Genomic DNA, 17,419 nt, shown 5'->3' on the forward strand with positions numbered 1-17,419 from the left:
ACAGTATTAAAAGAGTTTAACAATATTAAAAGAGTTTAACAGTGTTTAAAAAGAGTCTACATGACTTTAAAGAGTTTACATGACTTTAAGTCATTTTGGAAGTATTTGGTACTCTTTTATTGTTAACACAATATTTAAAAGCATAAGAAAACCTTTTATGTGATTGATATCACAGGTAAATATTAACACAATTTAATTGTGTTCAACTTGCATTACCCCCCCCCCCCCCCCTTAAAAGCATTTAAAAACATTAAAAAGGTAGATTATAAGGGTATGAACTCACCTTATGTGAGTGATTCGATTGAAGACTGGGATAAGAGTGTTACTCCTATGATTGGAGTTCCTGAGCACAAATGAGTCCTAAATAACATATAATTATACATATAGGCATGATAGTAGTGATTATAACCACAAAGGTGTGAGGGAATCAACCTAGGATGCAAGAACAACTCACCAAATGAGGGTTGGAAGCAAGTTATTAGGTTGAATGAGGGTTCACGGCCCTAAGGATTGATCACGGCCCAAGAACACATGAAGTGTTCACGGTCTACTTTAATGTTCACGGCCCAACATGAATGGTTCATGGCCTAATGATGAATGTTTGAAGGGTTCACGGCCAGAACCTTGAAGATCTTGAAGTTCTAGATGAGAAGATAATGAATCAAAATGAAAGGAAGAGGGCTTTCAAGTAACAACAAGAAGAAGGGTGAGTTACTTACGTTGTTGAGGTGATAGAAGGCCCTTTTATGGATGATACTTGAGAGAGAACTCAAGTTCACGGCTGGAAGGAGTAGAAATGAATGAAAAATGAAGCAAAAACCTACTTATAGGGAGGAGATCACGGCAAACAGAGAGTTCACGGCCGTAAACAAGGTTTACGACCATGAACCTCACATGATGGTGTTCCTGGCTCGGGTGCAGTCTTCTGATCTCAAGCTAATACTTCATAACACACAACTCTTAAGTGTACAAGGCTCAAAAACCTATAATGTAACACTTAATAAATTAGAATGACAATAGAATGAGTCTGGACCTTTGATTGGTTTGGTTGACTTATAAAATAGAAATTTAGGGTCGTCACAGAGTGCATGCAAAAGCTCTCTTTTCTCCATGCTTGACGAATTAGCCATTTTTGGATACTTTTATGATCTAGGGTTTAGCTTTTAGTTGGTATGTGGCTAGTGTAAGGATAAAGTTGGAAAGTTTATCCATTAGGTAATTGTTTATTACGAGATATGAAAGTATTGGCCTTTGGCTTAAGGGTTTAAGAGGTTTTTTTAAATGGTTGAATATCACCTTAAGCGTACCGCGTATATATGGGGGCGTGGTGCGACTTATGTTGAAAATATCATTTATTTTTTTGTATTGGGCACGACACTCTTGTATGAGGGTTTAGTGTGCCTATTTGATTTTTAGGGTTGTTGGCTTTTACTTTGACCGTTGACTTCTTGACAAATTTGACTTTTGGACAAATTGGTGGATATAAAAGTTATAGACTAAGGTATGGCCTTTATTTGGCCTTCAAACGGTTCGTGAGACTGTTACTGCGGGATTTGTGCGTTTGGCTATGGTTTATTTAGTTTTCGATCCAAGTGAGTTATCTCACTATACTATGTACTACAAAATATATCCCTTGTATGTTAGGATGTAGTGATATTGTAATATGATGATAAGGCCAGTAGGCTAGTATAGGTTTTGATTGCATGATTGTTTTATTGTAGGATATCTTATATTGAGTGGTTGTTTGTGGAACAACACGAGAGTTGGAAGCCTAGATTACGCATGGTTGATGGCAGATCAACATGAGAGCTGTGAGCCTAGATACCCATTTTCGAAGAATACATTAACATTAGAGCCATTTTTGTCACTAAGTGGATCGGCATGAGACACTGGATTCTAATCCTCTACTTTTGTAAGTATCTATCGACGAATCAACTATGCTACATTGTAGGCAACTCAAGTCGTTTGGTTTAATGAAAAGCAAGACAAAAATATACCAACTCGTAATTGTAGGAAATTGGATAAAATGCTTTGAATCACCATAAGAACAACCATATCTCATTAAGATTTACATGAGATAATCGTTAAGAGTCGCTACTAGCTAGAGGATGAATTTGCTGAGATGAAGGTGAACCATTATTAAAAAAGAGACAAATAGCCGAGATATCATCGCTTGCAAACCCTTTCCTCTTCCGTTTCCAGGCTCGCCCCGCAAACTCCACCAATCGTTTTGCCGATTTAGCCTTGTCAACGGTAGACGACACGATCTCCACTGCTTCTTCATTCGAAACTACATCCCACACCTACACGAATTAATTCACAAAAAATAAAATAGACAATTAGTTTTCTAAGATCTTCTCTAGCAATTTCTACACTCTAAGGCTTAATATATTACATGAGCATTGGGCTTGTCAATTGTTAAATAGATAAAGCTTAACATATTTTCTTCCATCTAAAAAGGTGTAACAAGATGATATCGTTTTTCTTGTTCAATCGTGTCTAGTTCGGTCTATAGTTCGGTATAATATAGTATATATGTATGTAAGTTGAAATAATCATAAGTACCCCATCGGAAGCAAGCACGATAAATTGGTCTTTCCTAGTTATACGTCTTTCTGTTACTTGAGGCACAGATATAAGTCCAAAATCTTTGACACAATAGTCACCAAAGGCTCTTGACATAGCCAGACCAGGTGACTCCTCATTTGGTAACCATAGCCGGTGCACACCAGGCTCATCTTCTAAACAAAAAACCCGTCCTTTGCATTCAACTATTCGCTCAGCCTCATCTGTACAAACGTAAATGAATAAGTTATCATATTATCCTCCATGACATGAATGCATATGATAATTTTAAAGTGAAGGGCCTCTAAAGATACTTACGAGGTAGATTTGGCTTGAAATCAACAGTAAGTTGTACTGGTACCAAGCACCCATCATCGCTAGTTGTAGCCAGTACTGCACGTGAATCCCCAACATTTGCTATCACTAGAAGTTCACCCTGGATTCAAAACAATAATAATAATAATAATAATATATAATTGGTAATTAAGTTTCGTCGATCTTTTTTGAAGGTTATTAGTTAGGAGATCAATAAATACAAAACAAGTCTACCTAACCTACCTGTTTAACAACAGCTAAAGCAGTGGTTCCACTATGAAAAGAATCAAATTTACGGCATTCTCGTAGATCGTGATCAACAGAAGCACAAGTCCTTATGAAAGAATTCTTCCATACATGGAATCTGTCGAGCTTTTTAACTTTAACAGGTTGTAAGTCAAGTGAAGCTTCGACTTGCATCATCTCTTCTTGCCAATTGCATAGCAATGTTGAAGGTATCGATTCACATACTCTTTTTGCAACGTAATGTCCCCATGAACCATGACCATCGAAAATCCCACAGAACGTCATTTCTTCCTGTCCTCCAAATTCCTGCACCCATGAGTGACAAATGAAGTTTTTAAGTCAATGGATAATTACGATAATAAAGATTGGAAAAAAAAAATAATAAATAATATATATATATATATATATATATATATATATATATATATATATATATATATATATATATATATATATATATATATATATATATATATATATATATATATATATATATATATATATATATATACCTCCCATACGATGCAACAATCTTGATTTACCCCCTTTTCGCCTCTTCTGGAGCAAACAGAAGCCAAATTATGGACGTTAATGCAGCCAGAAGATCTTAAGATCAAATCCTTCTTCTTTGCATCTTTTACCATGGTTTCTGATGTCTCTTTTCCACCGTGATCCCCTGAACTCTTCACTTTCTTTGTTGTGGAAAACGATCTTGTTAGCCCACTAAACATGGATGTGAAACGCCCCATAGCTACTATCTAATCCACTATCCTCAACAATCCTGTTTCCACAATATAAAAGTTATATATTTGAGGGTAAATATATATGTAGATTCTGAATAAAAAAGCAGAGAATATAACTTTTTGACATGGAATTCCATCAATCCACATAGATTCTGTCGTTTGATTAGTGAATAAATTTGTCATCTTTAACACAAATTGAACCTTTGAATATTCAAAAATACACATTTCTTTTTATCCTATCTGGAAAGATAGCTTCTTTCCAAGAACTGAAACTGTGAATGTGACTGCATTATTCCATTTGCAGTAACATAAACCCAGCTATAAATTTTTCCCAAAAAGAGAAATCAGAAAAAGACCCTTCTCCTAATCGAACAACCCATCCCCATCCACTAACAAGTATCAAAAAAATTTGCAGATAGTATTTATCATCCCACATGGACTTCAACAAATACATGTCATCTTAAGAAAAAAAATACCCAAGAATATAAAAAGAAATTAAAGGAGAAGAGATTGAGTAGAAAAAACCTTGTTCTTATCGGAAAAATAAACAAGTGGCCGGAGTAAGAGGGAATTCCGACATGAGCATCTGAGATAACAATAAAACGGATGGAGATAATAATAATAATTCATTTGGGTTTCTAGAGAGGAGAGGAAAACAAAGAAAGCGGTGATCGTATATGTATACTCTACACAACTTTTTAAAAACTATTTCTGCACATAAATCCATACGTTATCCTTGTTTTTTTGACGATTGTACAAGCGTCATAAGAGACTGTATTCGCATTATTGACTTGTATGGAACAACTGAATATCCAATATTAAATATACTTCTCTTTATATATTTAATTTTGATATTACGGTAATCGTGAATCTTGATATTTTTGTATGTTTAAAAGATCTTTTCTCAAATATCGCATGGATTTAAAAAAAAAACAAATAGATAAGAATATTAGGACGGTGCATATCAACCACATGACAAAATATTAAGTCGAGTATTTAAAAACTGAATTATTATTATTATTATGAATCAACATATATAATATATATAATGCAAATGAGGTACGACTGCGATTTGTTTTAATAATTAAATACAAAATATCTTGATTGCCAACAATGAAATTCGACATACAAAATTTAATTTTAATATAAGTTTACACAAATTTATCAATATAAATAATCGTAACATGCAATCCATAAAATAATAACACGACACCAACTTGAGTTTATGATTGTTCCTCAGAAAAAATAACTTATTATGAGAATCGGTAACAACTTTGGTACCATTCTGTTTTTTCGAAACGAAAATGTATGAAGTCTATGGACCACCTTTGCAACCTTATTTAGTACAAGACGGAGACCAAACGGCTACAACATGTAATAAAAAATCTATTTGTTTTTTAACATCTGCAGACTTCTGAAATAAGTTAAAGTAAGGTGTGAAAATGTTTGAAGCAGAGGGTCAAGTGTTGCGCCACGCAGCACACGCACATCAGTTTTTAAGTCAGAAATCTTCTGAAAAACAAAAAGCTACAAAGGGTAAAGTACTGCATCGCGCAACAATAAATCGAGAGAAGTGATTTTTTAGAAAAAAAAAACATACAACACCTTTGAGTACTTGATGTTCTTGTTTAATGACTTAAGTTCCTCGATATTCCACGCCAAACTCCATAATTTAGCTATATTAATAATATGTAATCAATCCAGAAAAAACATACATTCTTATACCGTGTGTCTGTTTTAGGAAAAATTAGGGTGTGTGGTGGAGATCTAGATACCAACTTAGATCGTGATATCACTTTTCGAACTGATATTTCTACACTATGTCTGGGTTACAAGAAATTCATCCTAGGATAATCCAAGTGGACACTTACGTTTCAAGGCACAGAAAACGTAAGCCAATATGCTAGAGGATTTTGTGAATGTGTGATGAAAAACTAGAGCTTAAGATCGTAACCCTCTTCTGTAGAGGAAGAGTCGTTTATATATTAAACAAGATTAGGGTTTCATTATGGTTGGGCCGTCATTAGTTGCTTTGAAAGCAAGTAATGTTAATCCGGATTAGGGTTACCGAAAGTAAGGAGTTTCATTAGTTTTACCATAGTCACCCTCAAGAAATTGAATTTTCCATTATGTTCCCGCATGCAAAATTCGGTGAGGTTTTGGGGCGCTGCCCCTCGACCCCGCGGGACCCCAGCCAGGGGCTCTGCCCCTTGGACCCCGCTAGAGGCGCTGCCCCTTTGGAAACCACGGACTCGGGGGCGCTGCCCCCGGACCCCTGACTAGTCTTCGAACCGACTTCTAATTCGATCTTATACAAGCGTGCACTCTGCACTACTCCATACATATATTAGAGTCAATTATGAAGCCCCTTAGCTCAAATGTTAGTTTCAGTTACTTAAAATCACATGGTGAACCTAAAATCACCAACAATCCTCCCCCATTTTAGTGTAACCCTTGAACAAACATAACCTTATCAAAACAAACCAAACCAGTACATAATGAAAATATCAAAACGATTGAATTTCCACTTAGTATCATACACTTGCAAATACTCGAGAATCAGGGTGTTCTAAGAATTAAACCCATCAACCCATTTGAATACCAGAAAGTAAAATACATACTAGTTTATTGAATTTCTAGCATAATACAACTTGACACTATTATATAAGCCGTGTGTCCCAATCCTCTCATGATCGTATCAAGGTCAAGTCCACAACCTCTTGAAATGCGACTACACTTCACAATCACGTAAGTAACTCCTTTCCATGTATCTGCACATACATTTATCAAAGGAATTATTAAGAAGTTAAACTTCAACCTGACTAACTTGCAGAACCGAACACATACCTAGGATGAATACTTTATGTGTTCCAATCTATAAGTATAAGCTTTCCACATTGAATTTAACTCCTAACAATATATTAGGAGGGAATTGGGTGTCTCATCATTATAGAATTAAATGGACTTTAATTACATCCCGATTACAGACTTGTGCACTAAGTCTCTTGTCAGACCTTTAGTCAAGTGATTTGCTAAATTTTGTTGCGATTTCACAAAATCAACCGAAATCACACCATTCATGATTAGTTCGCTAATCATACTATGTATAACACCTAGGTGTCTAGACTTGCCATTATAAACCTGGCTATATGCCTTAGCCAAAGCGGCAACACTATCACAAAGGATAGAAATAGGTGATATCGGTTTAGACCACAAAGGAATCTCATAGACTAAATTCCTTAGCCACTCTGCTTCTTTACCAGCAGCTGCTAACGCAACAAACTCAGATTCTATTGTCGAGTTTGTAATGCAAGATTTCTTCTTGGAAGCCCAAGAAATGGCACCTCCCCCAAGCAAGAATACCCAACAAGAAGTTGAGGAATGGTCCTCCATGTTGGTAATCCAAGTTGCATCTGAATGACCTTCTAAAACCGAAGGACTCCCCAAGTAACTCAAACCATAATTCATGGTTCCCTTGAGATACTTAAACACTCTATTCACTGCTTGCCAATGTTGAGAACTAGGATTGCTAGTGTACCTGCTCAACTTACCCACAGCAAACGCAATATCAGGTTTGGTACTTGTCATGGCATACATCAAGCTACCAATAGCCTTAGAGTATTCCAATTGTGAAATGGGAACACCATTATTTGGCATTAATTTCACACTTGGGTCCATAGGGGTACTCACAGGAGAACACTCGGTAAAATTAAACCGCTTGAGAATTTTCTCAATATAGTGACTTTGATTCATTGCCAATCTTTTGTTCATCCTCTTAATTCTTATTCCAATTATTACAACAATTATAAGCAAATGATCACTCCAGTTCTAGTAGCATCATCAAATCTACTATAAACACATTTGTCACATTGGTTTGTTTTGAAACCAAAAGACAAAATCACCTCATCAAATTTTTGATGCCATTGTTTAGGGGCTTGTTTCAGCCCATACAAAGATTTGACAAGTTTACAAACCACATGCTCTTTACCGGGCATAATGAAACCTTCTGGTTGTTTCATGTAAACTTCCTCGTCAAGATCACCATTTAAAAATGTTGTTTTCACATCCATTTGGTGAATAACCAGATTCTAGATACTTGCCAAACAAACCAACAATCTAATAGTAGAAATACGTGCAACTGGAGCATATGTATCAAAATAGTCAATATCGGCTTTTTCTCTAAAACCTTGAATGACTAACCGGGCTTTGAATTTGTCAATAGTCCCATTAACACTCATTTTCTTTTTTAAAATCCATTTGCAACCAAGTGGTTTAGAACCCAGAGGCAAATCAGACAACACCCATGTGTTGTTCTCAAGAATTGATGACATTTCATCATCAATTGCTTCCTTCCAAAAGGCACCATCATGAGACTTTATGGCCTCTTGATAGGTCTTAGGATCATCTTCAATACTATATCAATAAGAGTATTCAAGATTAATTTCATCCCTTGAACCTTCCACCAAGTACAGTTGGAAGTTGGATCCGAAATTTTTCGCAATTTGACCTCTTTTGCTTCTACGAATATCTTGTGGTTCTTGCATGATACCACCATCTTGACTTTCTGAATTTTGCTCTTTATTAGCATCAAACGTCAGATCCTTGGGCCTTTGAATCGACGAAAACCTCATCTCATCAAAAATTGCGTCGCGTGATTCGATAACAGTGTTACTCGAAACCGAGTCATTAGGTTCTATTACATAAAACCATTATGCCTTGGAATGTTCAACATATCCAATGAATATGCAATCAATTCCACGTTCTCCCAAAATTTTCTTTGTCGGCTCAGTAAGTTTTACAACTGCTCGACATCCCCAAACCCGAAAATAACTCAAATTCGGCTTTTTCTTGAACCAAAGTTCATATGGGACTGTTTTGTTCCTTTTATTTGGAACCCTATTTAACAAATAGCAGGTCGTTAACATGGCCTCTCCCTAGAATCCTTCACTCAATCCCGAGTAAGACAACATCGAGTTTACCATTTCTTTTAAAACTCGACTTTTGCGTTCAGCAATGTCATTCTGTTGAGGCGTGTAAGGTGTCGTGGTCTCATTAATGATACCCACCGATTGGAAGTATATGAGATCCATATATTCACCTCCCCTATCAGTCCTGAGACATTTAACCGGAATGCCCAATTGCAATTCCACCTCGGTTTTGTATATTTTGAATTTATCTAAGGCTTCATCCTTAGAGTGCAACAAATACACATAGCAAAACCTAGTATAGTCATCAATAAAAAAGACTACATACTTTTTATATCCCAAAAAAGGAGTGGAATGAAAATCACACAGGTTACTATATACAAGTTCCAAAGCAGTTGAATTTCTAGTGACACTAGGAAAGGGCTGTTTTGTTACTTTTGTAAGCATGCATGTTTTACATTTATCAGATGTCATATCAAAGGCTGGAATTAATCCATCTTTTGACATCTCATGCATCCTTCTAAAGTTGACATGACCTAATCTTACATGCCAAAGCATAGATTTATCAACATTAGAAGCAGAAGATACAAATGTAGAATTCTGAACAGGTAATAATTTGTCAACAATATTCAAGCGAAACATTCTATTAATTAAATATCCAAAGCCAACAAACATTCCACCCTTAGACAAAACAAACTTATCTGGCTCAATAACTTGTTTAAAACCATCAGAATTCTAACAACTAGAGCTAACAAGATTCTTGCGAATCTTGGGAACAAACAAAACATCAAATAACCTAATTGTCTTTCCAGAAGTAAATTCAAGACACACGACACCTAAACCACAAATAGGAATAAAAGAATCGTCTCCCATTTTCAGCACCGACCCATCTTCAAGCGGAGTTAATGTTTCAAACATCCGTTTATCCTTGCATGCATGGTTCGTTGCTCCGTAGTCGATCCACCAAGCAACATCATCATCCAGCACATAGAATGATTCTGGGATAAATGAAACATAATAAACATAATTTTGATTAGAATTATCAAATTTAGTCAAAAACTGACCTCCTTTAACTTGGGCCGAAGACGCGTTCACTTTCCCATTGGTTCCACTGTTTCCTGCACCATTGTTGCCCAAATTCACATGACAATCACGCTTGCAATGCCCAACTTGATTGCACCTCCAACAAACCAGATCCTTTGTCTTTTTGTTGGAGTTGCTTGGGACATGTTCCTGCTTACGTTTTCCATGTCCTTTGTGGTTCTGGTTCCTTGGTTTGTTTCCAACCATATGAACCGAGGGCTATCCAGGTTCAACTTTTCCTTTGGGTTTTTTTCATATTTGTCACTTTCCTTCGCATGAAGAGATTCTTTAATACGAATGTGACTAGCAAGTTGAACCAATGACAGTTCCTCTTTTTTATGTTTCAATTTATGTTTGAAGTCTTTCCAAGACGGAGGCAGTTTGTCAATGATAGTGGACACAACTATGGATTTATCCATATTCATTTTGTGCAGTTTAAACTATCCGTATATTGTTCAGTGACAAACCTTGAATCTACCATCTTATAATTATTAAAGTCACTAACCAGAAACTTCTTTCTAGAAGCATCCTCAGTAATGTATTTCATTTCAAGGGTATCCCACAACTCCTTGGCACACAAGGCTTCACTATGGATATCAAATAAAGCATCAGACATATCGTTCAGAATGTGACCTTCGCAGATGTAGTCATCATTGTCCCACTTTTGTCTCTTTCTTGTCGCTTCAGCCGTCTCAACAACACTTTTCGCAGGCTCTGCTGGTCTTGGAGTAGTCAGCACGTATGCTGCTTTCAGAGTGGTCAGCATGAAGTGCATCTTTTTCTTCCAATGCCTAAAATCAACGTCTTCAAACTTCTCCAACTTGGCAAACTTAATGGTCATCTCGCGGATTGAGTCACCCATCTCCAGAAACATAAAATATCAGTTCGATTGTAGGAAAAATTAGGGTATGTGATGCAGATCTGGATACCAATTTGGATCGTGATACCACTTTCCGAACTGATATTTCTACCCTATGTCTGGGTTATAAGAAATTCATCCTAGGATAATCCAAGTGGACACTTACATTTCTAAGCACAAAAAATGTAAGCCAATATGCTAGAGGATTTTGTGAATGTGATATTGCCATATTTATACCTATTTTTAGGCAATATTTAAGTACATTTTTATATATAAGTTGGTAATTTGCTGAGAATAATGGTACTTATGGGCTTAAATGTTATTTGCAGCAAAAAAAGAAGACACTTTGAAGAAAAGGGACTAAAAACGTTAACGGAAGAAACTTTGGGAGTTTAAAGATTAAAGGACAAGAAAATCAGGAAAAAGTGTCTTCACGTCGTGAGAACTGGAAGATTCACGATGTGAGAATAAGTTCTAGAAGATATGTACGCGGGTGAAGGGATCCTTGACGGGCACGGTTACCTGGAACTCACGACGTGAATATCTTATTATTCACGACGTGAATTATTAAAATCAGCAACTATATATATCCTTAACCATTACGAATAAGAGGGACTTTTGGCTAGAGAAAGGGGCTCAGAAGGCGATTTTCAGCAGAAGAAAGGTTCTGGAAAGAGGTTTTCAACACCAAAAGAGTGAAGGTCCATAATTTAGTTTACTTATTTGTTCCCTAGGAACATGTTTCACTATACTTTGATTTGTGTTAGTGTGTTAGTTGCTATTATGAGCAGCTGAATCTAGCTACTCTTGCTTAGCTAGATGAAGCTTCCAACTTATGAATAGCTTAATTTTATATGGATTTATTTAGTTGGTAAATTGCTTGTGTTTGATTTATAGTTACCTAGCATGGTTGTGTTTGTTTATCTAGTTGCTTAATTTCATGTTCTATGTAGCTTAGTGACCATTAACTGCATGAACTTGTTTACCTAATGATTTAGTGAGCATTAAATTGTTGGAGCTAGGATTGACCAATCTTAGTTAGTAACTAGAGTAAATAAACTTAGCTGTGCTAGAGAACATGGATTGTGACTATAATTACGTTTACATAATAAATCTTACATAGCATATTCATATTCATAATTGGTTCAGTGTTTAATTGTGTGTGACCATACATAGTTTGACATGAATTAATTAATTATTGGTAAAGTTAGACTTAAATTACTAATACAATTAAAACCAACTTGATAATCCATAATTATTAGCTAGCCATCAGGACGAAGTGGATTCAAACTAGACAAGAGTGTTTTTACTTATTGATTGAATTTGAGTTAAGTTCGTCTGATCTTGTAAAATCAGGTAAAACCCTTTCTAAACTTGTTAATAATTAGGTTAATTTGATAGCAAGTAGATTAATTAGTAACACCGTTCCCTGTGATCGACACCCGACTTACCCAAGCTATACTATAATCTGACTAGGTACACTGCCAATAAGTGCATAGTTAGTTTAAGTTTGTTAGGTTATAAATACTAAAATTAGTGGGTACATCCGTGCACATCAAGTTTTTGGCGCCGTTGCCGGGGAACGGCCAGTTTATTAGTTTATTTAGTTGCATTAGATTAATCGACCCTTTTTGTGGGATAAAATCTGTAAAAAGTTAATTAGTTATTTATTTTTATTAGCTTAGTAGCATACTGTTTTAGCAAAAATTTTGATTTTTGTTTCTGTCACAGAATTCACAACGTGAGCTTTATAAACTCACAACGTGAGAGCTATAATTTTCACTTTTTAGTATTTTCTTATTTTAGTTCAGTTTTACGTTTTTATTTTATCGAGTTATAGGAATTCATGACCAGAGGATCTACCACACCTTTGGTGCCACCGATTGAAGATCCAGAAGCTGCACTTCACAAGAAGACTGATAAGAAGACGCCACTGCAAGAATTAAAGTCATCATTTTCAAGAAAGTCGGGAAAGAAGACAGGAGAGTCAAGCTCATCATCATAGAACAAGAGCAAGCTTGAACACTTGGATCAAATACTCGTCCAAACTGAATCCGAATACGATACCGAGCCTGAATTTGAAGAACAAACGAGCGAACCCGAGAACGAGCCAAGGAACGAGATGGCAGCAATTGAAGAGATGTCCATGGGAGCTTACAAGAAGCGGATCCGAGAAGATGTAGGTCCCGGTTTAGTCCAATCCGCAATAACTGCCACTGCCACATTCGAGCTGAAGGGGCACATCTTGACTGCACTGAAGGATATCCCATTTTTTGGGAAAGATCATGAGGATGCTTTTAAGCATTTAGATGAAGTCAATGACATTGTGGATTACTTCAATGTCCCAAATGTCAACAGAAACACCATCTTGCTTAGGATGCTTCCCATTACTTTCAAGGGAGCTGCTAAAGAGCGGTTAAAATCACTTCCACAGGGTACAATCACCACTTAGGCTCAAATGCGTGAGCAATTTCTGGACCAGTTTTGCCCACCATCCAAGATAGCTAAACTCAAGAAGGCAATAGCCAACTTTGCAACAGCCGGGGGAGTCATTATACGAAGCATGGGAGCGGTACAAGGGCTTGATTAGAAATTGCCATCAGCATGATCTAAATGTGCAACAAGAGATGTCGATTTTCTATGATGGGTTCAACTTTATGACAAGACAACTCCTTGAATCTCAAGGACCTTTGACAAAGAAAAATCCAAGGGAGGTTAAGGAGCTAATTGAAGAATTCACGAAGCACTCTCACGAATACCACAACCCTAGGCAAGATGGAATCAAAGGCGGTGGAGGAGCCCAAACTGAAGAAATAGCAGCCATGATGGCTATGCTAAATAATATGGACCGGAGGTTGACACAAATGTGTTGGAATAGTGTCTAAGGCTGCAACTATATTAGGGAAGTATTTGACCCGGTTGTGCATGGTCCTTTTGTGTTTCCTTCACCATAGAAACTTGATAGGATGATTTATTAAGGGAGAGTAAATATTATTAATATATTATGAGAATAATATAAAGAATAATATATTGTTATTTGATTAATATAAGTCATAGAATTAATTGGAATTAAGTTGGTGACTTAAAGAGATTAATTAAATAAGAGGGTATAAACTGTCAATTGTTTGATAGTTAAACTTTAGACTGTAAATCCATATTAGATAGGGATTGGACGGATTCTAGAAGCTAGGGATAGCTTTAAATCATCCAAAAGCTTATCTAAGGAATGGATTTGGATTGCTTTAAGAGAAGATTATCCAATTAGGGTTTAAGCTGTAACCCTTAAGGAGTCTACAAGTATAAATAGACCCTATGACATAAGGAATTCGATACTTCATCTAAAGTAAGAGAACCCTGGCCGATTTCCTCCCCTCTCCTCTCTCCCAAATCATCCTCCTTGCTAGTTGGTGTTTGTAAGCCATTAGAGGAGTGACAATTGTGACTCTAGAAGCTCCAAGACAACAAGATCAACAAGGAATTCAAAGGTATGATTTTAGATCTGTTTCAATATTGTTATTACACCTAAATAGTCATTAGAAGTCTTGGATTCAAAGCATGTTTGATTAGAAAGCCTAGATCCAAGCATTAGGGTTTTGCATGCGCACATAGGAAAGTTCTTATGGCTAAGACCCATCAGTGGTATCAAAGCCTAGCTTGGTTTTCATTAAATTGTTGCTTAATTGTCTGAAACTATACTGCAAAATTCGATTATGTGTTTCTGAGTCATGGACTCGGCGAGTTCCATAGTGGACTCGGCGAGTTGGCCTGACTCGGCGAGTCCCTTGGTGCACTCGGCGAGTCCAAGCATCAGGAATGGCCAGATTCGGGATTTCTTCATGATTATCTTATGGAAACTTACCTTAATCATATTAGATCAACCCTAATCCGATTTTTTGATATATATGACTATTATCTTGATCTAACTAAAGATATTTATCAACTAATAAAATATTTAATTTCCTTATATGATAATTAATTAATTATTTTGATTATTTTGGTAATTATCTTGAAAGAAATCTTAAATAAATCAAATATAGATAATTAGGAAATTAATTGTTAATTGAAATTATTTGTTATTTGATCCTCCATGTTTTAAATGTTTAAAACTTGTCCTCAAGTTTTGAAATTTATATTTTGTAATTAAAAGTTTTAATTCAGACAATTTAAATTTCAAACCCTAGATTTTAAAATGTTTAAAATACAACCCTATACTAATATATATATATATATATATATATATATATATATATATATATATATATATGTATAACTAAAATGCTAGTCTTACCGTTAGTAGGCCTCATTCACGAAGCCGATCTATAAGGTGGGTATAAGGTTGCGGCCTATAAAATGGCACTTAATGGGTGTACACTCACACCCACCGCTTGCTTGATCGGTGGAGGGTCGTTAGCCGAACGGGTAGGATAGGGCAACCTCATCCTCTCATTAAAAGTATAATAGGAAATACAAAGTAACTACACATATTTTATAATTTCCCAATCTTAGTTACTTTAGGAAAAGTGAATTGATGCAATCCCATGAAATTACACTTTGCACCTTTTCTAAGAAGTTAGTGGAGCGTGTGTGGTTTACCGGCACACTAATTGGTTCTAAGCAAAGGTGGCAAAGGGTGATTCATTGTTTATCATAGTTCGATTGAGCGTGTGTGGTTTACCGGCACATCGAATAGGTGATCGTTACAATGAAGGAACCATGTGAATTTGCATGGTAATGCACACCCGCTTTGTGATCCTCAGTATCCCAGTCACAAACTAGAGGGGCATATCGAGATTTAAACATGCCATTGCATAGTTTCAATGAATCTCATCCGAACCTAGGAATTCTCAATACATTTATAACTAATAGTTAGGTTTTATGGTGGAGAATTAGTGAATCGTCATTCACTTACCTTCAATTTATTTGCATGTTAGATTACGGCATCCCTTTTCTCATATGTAAATGTTATTGTTGGATCCTAGCCCTAATTTTTCTTATTGGGTGATAATTTGGGATTCATATTCTAATCTATCTTTGTCCTTTCTATTTGTAGATGTCGAACGCAAACAACGCTGCTGCTAGTTCTTTCACGTTGATGAGCCTTTGCCAAATGGTCACCTTCGATGGAACGAACTTTAGCGAATGGATAAGATACATTCGCACCATTGCTCGCTATGAGGATAAGGAGTATGTCCTCGACGAGAAGATCAACCCTGAAATCGCTACTCCGGCTGAAATCACCGCTTTTGAAACTCATGAGCAAGATGCAACGAAGGTACATTGCATCATGATAGCCACCATGAACTCCGAATTCCAAAAGTCCTACGAGGACATGTACCCGTATGAGAAGCATCAAGACTTATTGGAGCGATACCACCAAAACGCGAGACAAGAACGTTACGAGATTTTCACTAACATGATTTCCGCTAAGATGGGTCATGGACAATCTCTTACCGTGCACCTGCAAAAGATGCAAAGGTATGTCGACCGCCTTCGCAAGTTAAATGTTGACTTTGGGGAAGACTTGGTGATCGACATGGTGCTTCACTCTTTGCCTCCGATGTACAATCAATTTAGGATGACCTACCACATGAACAAAGAGGAGGTCACCCTAAGCAAACTCCAAGGTCTCTTGAGGGTCGCTGAGAGCAACTTCAAAGACATGTCTGTTGCACCAACTCCTAACCCACCCGCTGCTCCTGTCTTGGCTATTGGTCAAGGAAAGGGAAAGAAGAGGAAGGCCTCGTCTAAGAACTATCGCAAGGTTAAAGCCCGAGATGGTGCCTCTTCTAGTGGGACCAAAGTTGATCCCACTAAGCCCTGCCCTAACCCGAAGGAGGCAGAGTGCCACCACTGCCACAAGATAGGACATTGGAAGAGAAGCTGCCCGGAATACCTGCAAGCCATCAAGGAAGGAAAGATCAAGCCATCTTTCGCAGGTATATATACAATCAAATCTAACGATTCTAATCATGCTATTTCTTGGGTTCTTGATACCAGTTGTGGTTATCACATTTGTTCTAATGTGCAGGGACTAAGAAGAAGTAGGGATGTGGAGCAAGGAAGAATCAATCTAATCATAGGGAACAGAAGATCGTCGCCTGTGACCAAGATTGGAGTGTATTCTTTAGTGCTTAGGAATAATTTATGTTTAGATTTGAACAATTGTTGCTATTCGCTAGAAATGGCTAGAAACATCATTTCATTTCATGGTTTATATAGACAAGGTTTTAGATTTTCTTTTAATAATGAGAATGGTTCTATTTTGGCTTATCTAAATGGTGTCTTTTACTTTGAAGCTATACCATGTAATGGAATTCATGAAACTATTATGATTGTTCATAACTTAGCAAATGATGTTTTGAATATAGATTCTTCCACTAATATGGATAAAGCATCCTTGTGGCATTGTCGTCTTGGACATGTCAACAAGAAACGCATAGCCCAACTCCAAAAGGATGGAGTATTGGAGTCATTCGACCTTAGGGAAGATGACACGTGCGAGTCTTGTTTACTTGGAAAGATGACTAAATCACCCTTCACGAGTACGTGTGAAAGGGGTGAGGGTCTATTGGACTTAATACACACCGATGTATGTGGACCATTTAGATCAACCACGAAGGATGGGAACCGCTTCTACGTGACTTTTACCGATGATTATAGTAGATATGGGTATATCTATTTAA

General features: G+C 36.6%; 2 protein-coding genes and 1 non-coding gene across 4 annotated transcripts; all 3 read right to left on the reverse strand.

Moving 5' to 3' along the window:
- Positions 1 to 2,007: 2,007 nt before the first annotated feature.
- LOC111876903 (probable protein phosphatase 2C 34) lies at positions 2,008 to 4,671 on the reverse strand. 2 transcript variants are annotated; one of them, XM_023873458.3, is made up of 6 exons: positions 4,395 to 4,671; positions 3,669 to 3,907; positions 3,124 to 3,432; positions 2,884 to 3,001; positions 2,566 to 2,789; positions 2,008 to 2,303 (listed from the first exon to the last, which is right to left on the reverse strand). In XM_023873458.3, exons 2-6 carry the CDS (start codon positions 3,873 to 3,875, stop codon positions 2,085 to 2,087), a joined length of 1,077 nt encoding a protein of 358 aa, XP_023729226.1. In that variant the 5' UTR covers positions 3,876 to 3,907; positions 4,395 to 4,671; the 3' UTR covers positions 2,008 to 2,084. The 2 variants fall into 2 exon arrangements, with proteins under 2 accessions (XP_023729226.1, XP_023729225.1); XM_023873457.3 differs by having other exon boundaries at positions 3,639 to 3,907; positions 4,395 to 4,669.
- A 1,942-nt stretch (positions 4,672 to 6,613) lies between these two features.
- Positions 6,614 to 7,547, reverse strand: LOC122196160 (secreted RxLR effector protein 161-like). Its single transcript, XM_042898508.1, has 2 exons — positions 7,011 to 7,547; positions 6,614 to 6,640 (listed from the first exon to the last, which is right to left on the reverse strand). The coding sequence occupies exons 1-2, from the start codon at positions 7,545 to 7,547 to the stop codon at positions 6,614 to 6,616; spliced, it is 564 nt and encodes a 187-aa protein (XP_042754442.1).
- A 5,695-nt stretch (positions 7,548 to 13,242) lies between these two features.
- Positions 13,243 to 13,347, reverse strand: LOC111876919 (small nucleolar RNA R71). The gene has a single exon (XR_002845143.1). It is a non-coding gene; the product is annotated as a small nucleolar RNA R71 (small nucleolar RNA).
- Between the last annotated feature and the right edge of the window lie 4,072 nt (positions 13,348 to 17,419).

The sequence above is a fragment of the Lactuca sativa genome, chromosome 9 (assembly GCF_002870075.4).
Source record: "Lactuca sativa cultivar Salinas chromosome 9, Lsat_Salinas_v11, whole genome shotgun sequence".
Classification (NCBI taxonomy): domain Eukaryota; kingdom Viridiplantae; phylum Streptophyta; class Magnoliopsida; order Asterales; family Asteraceae; genus Lactuca; species Lactuca sativa.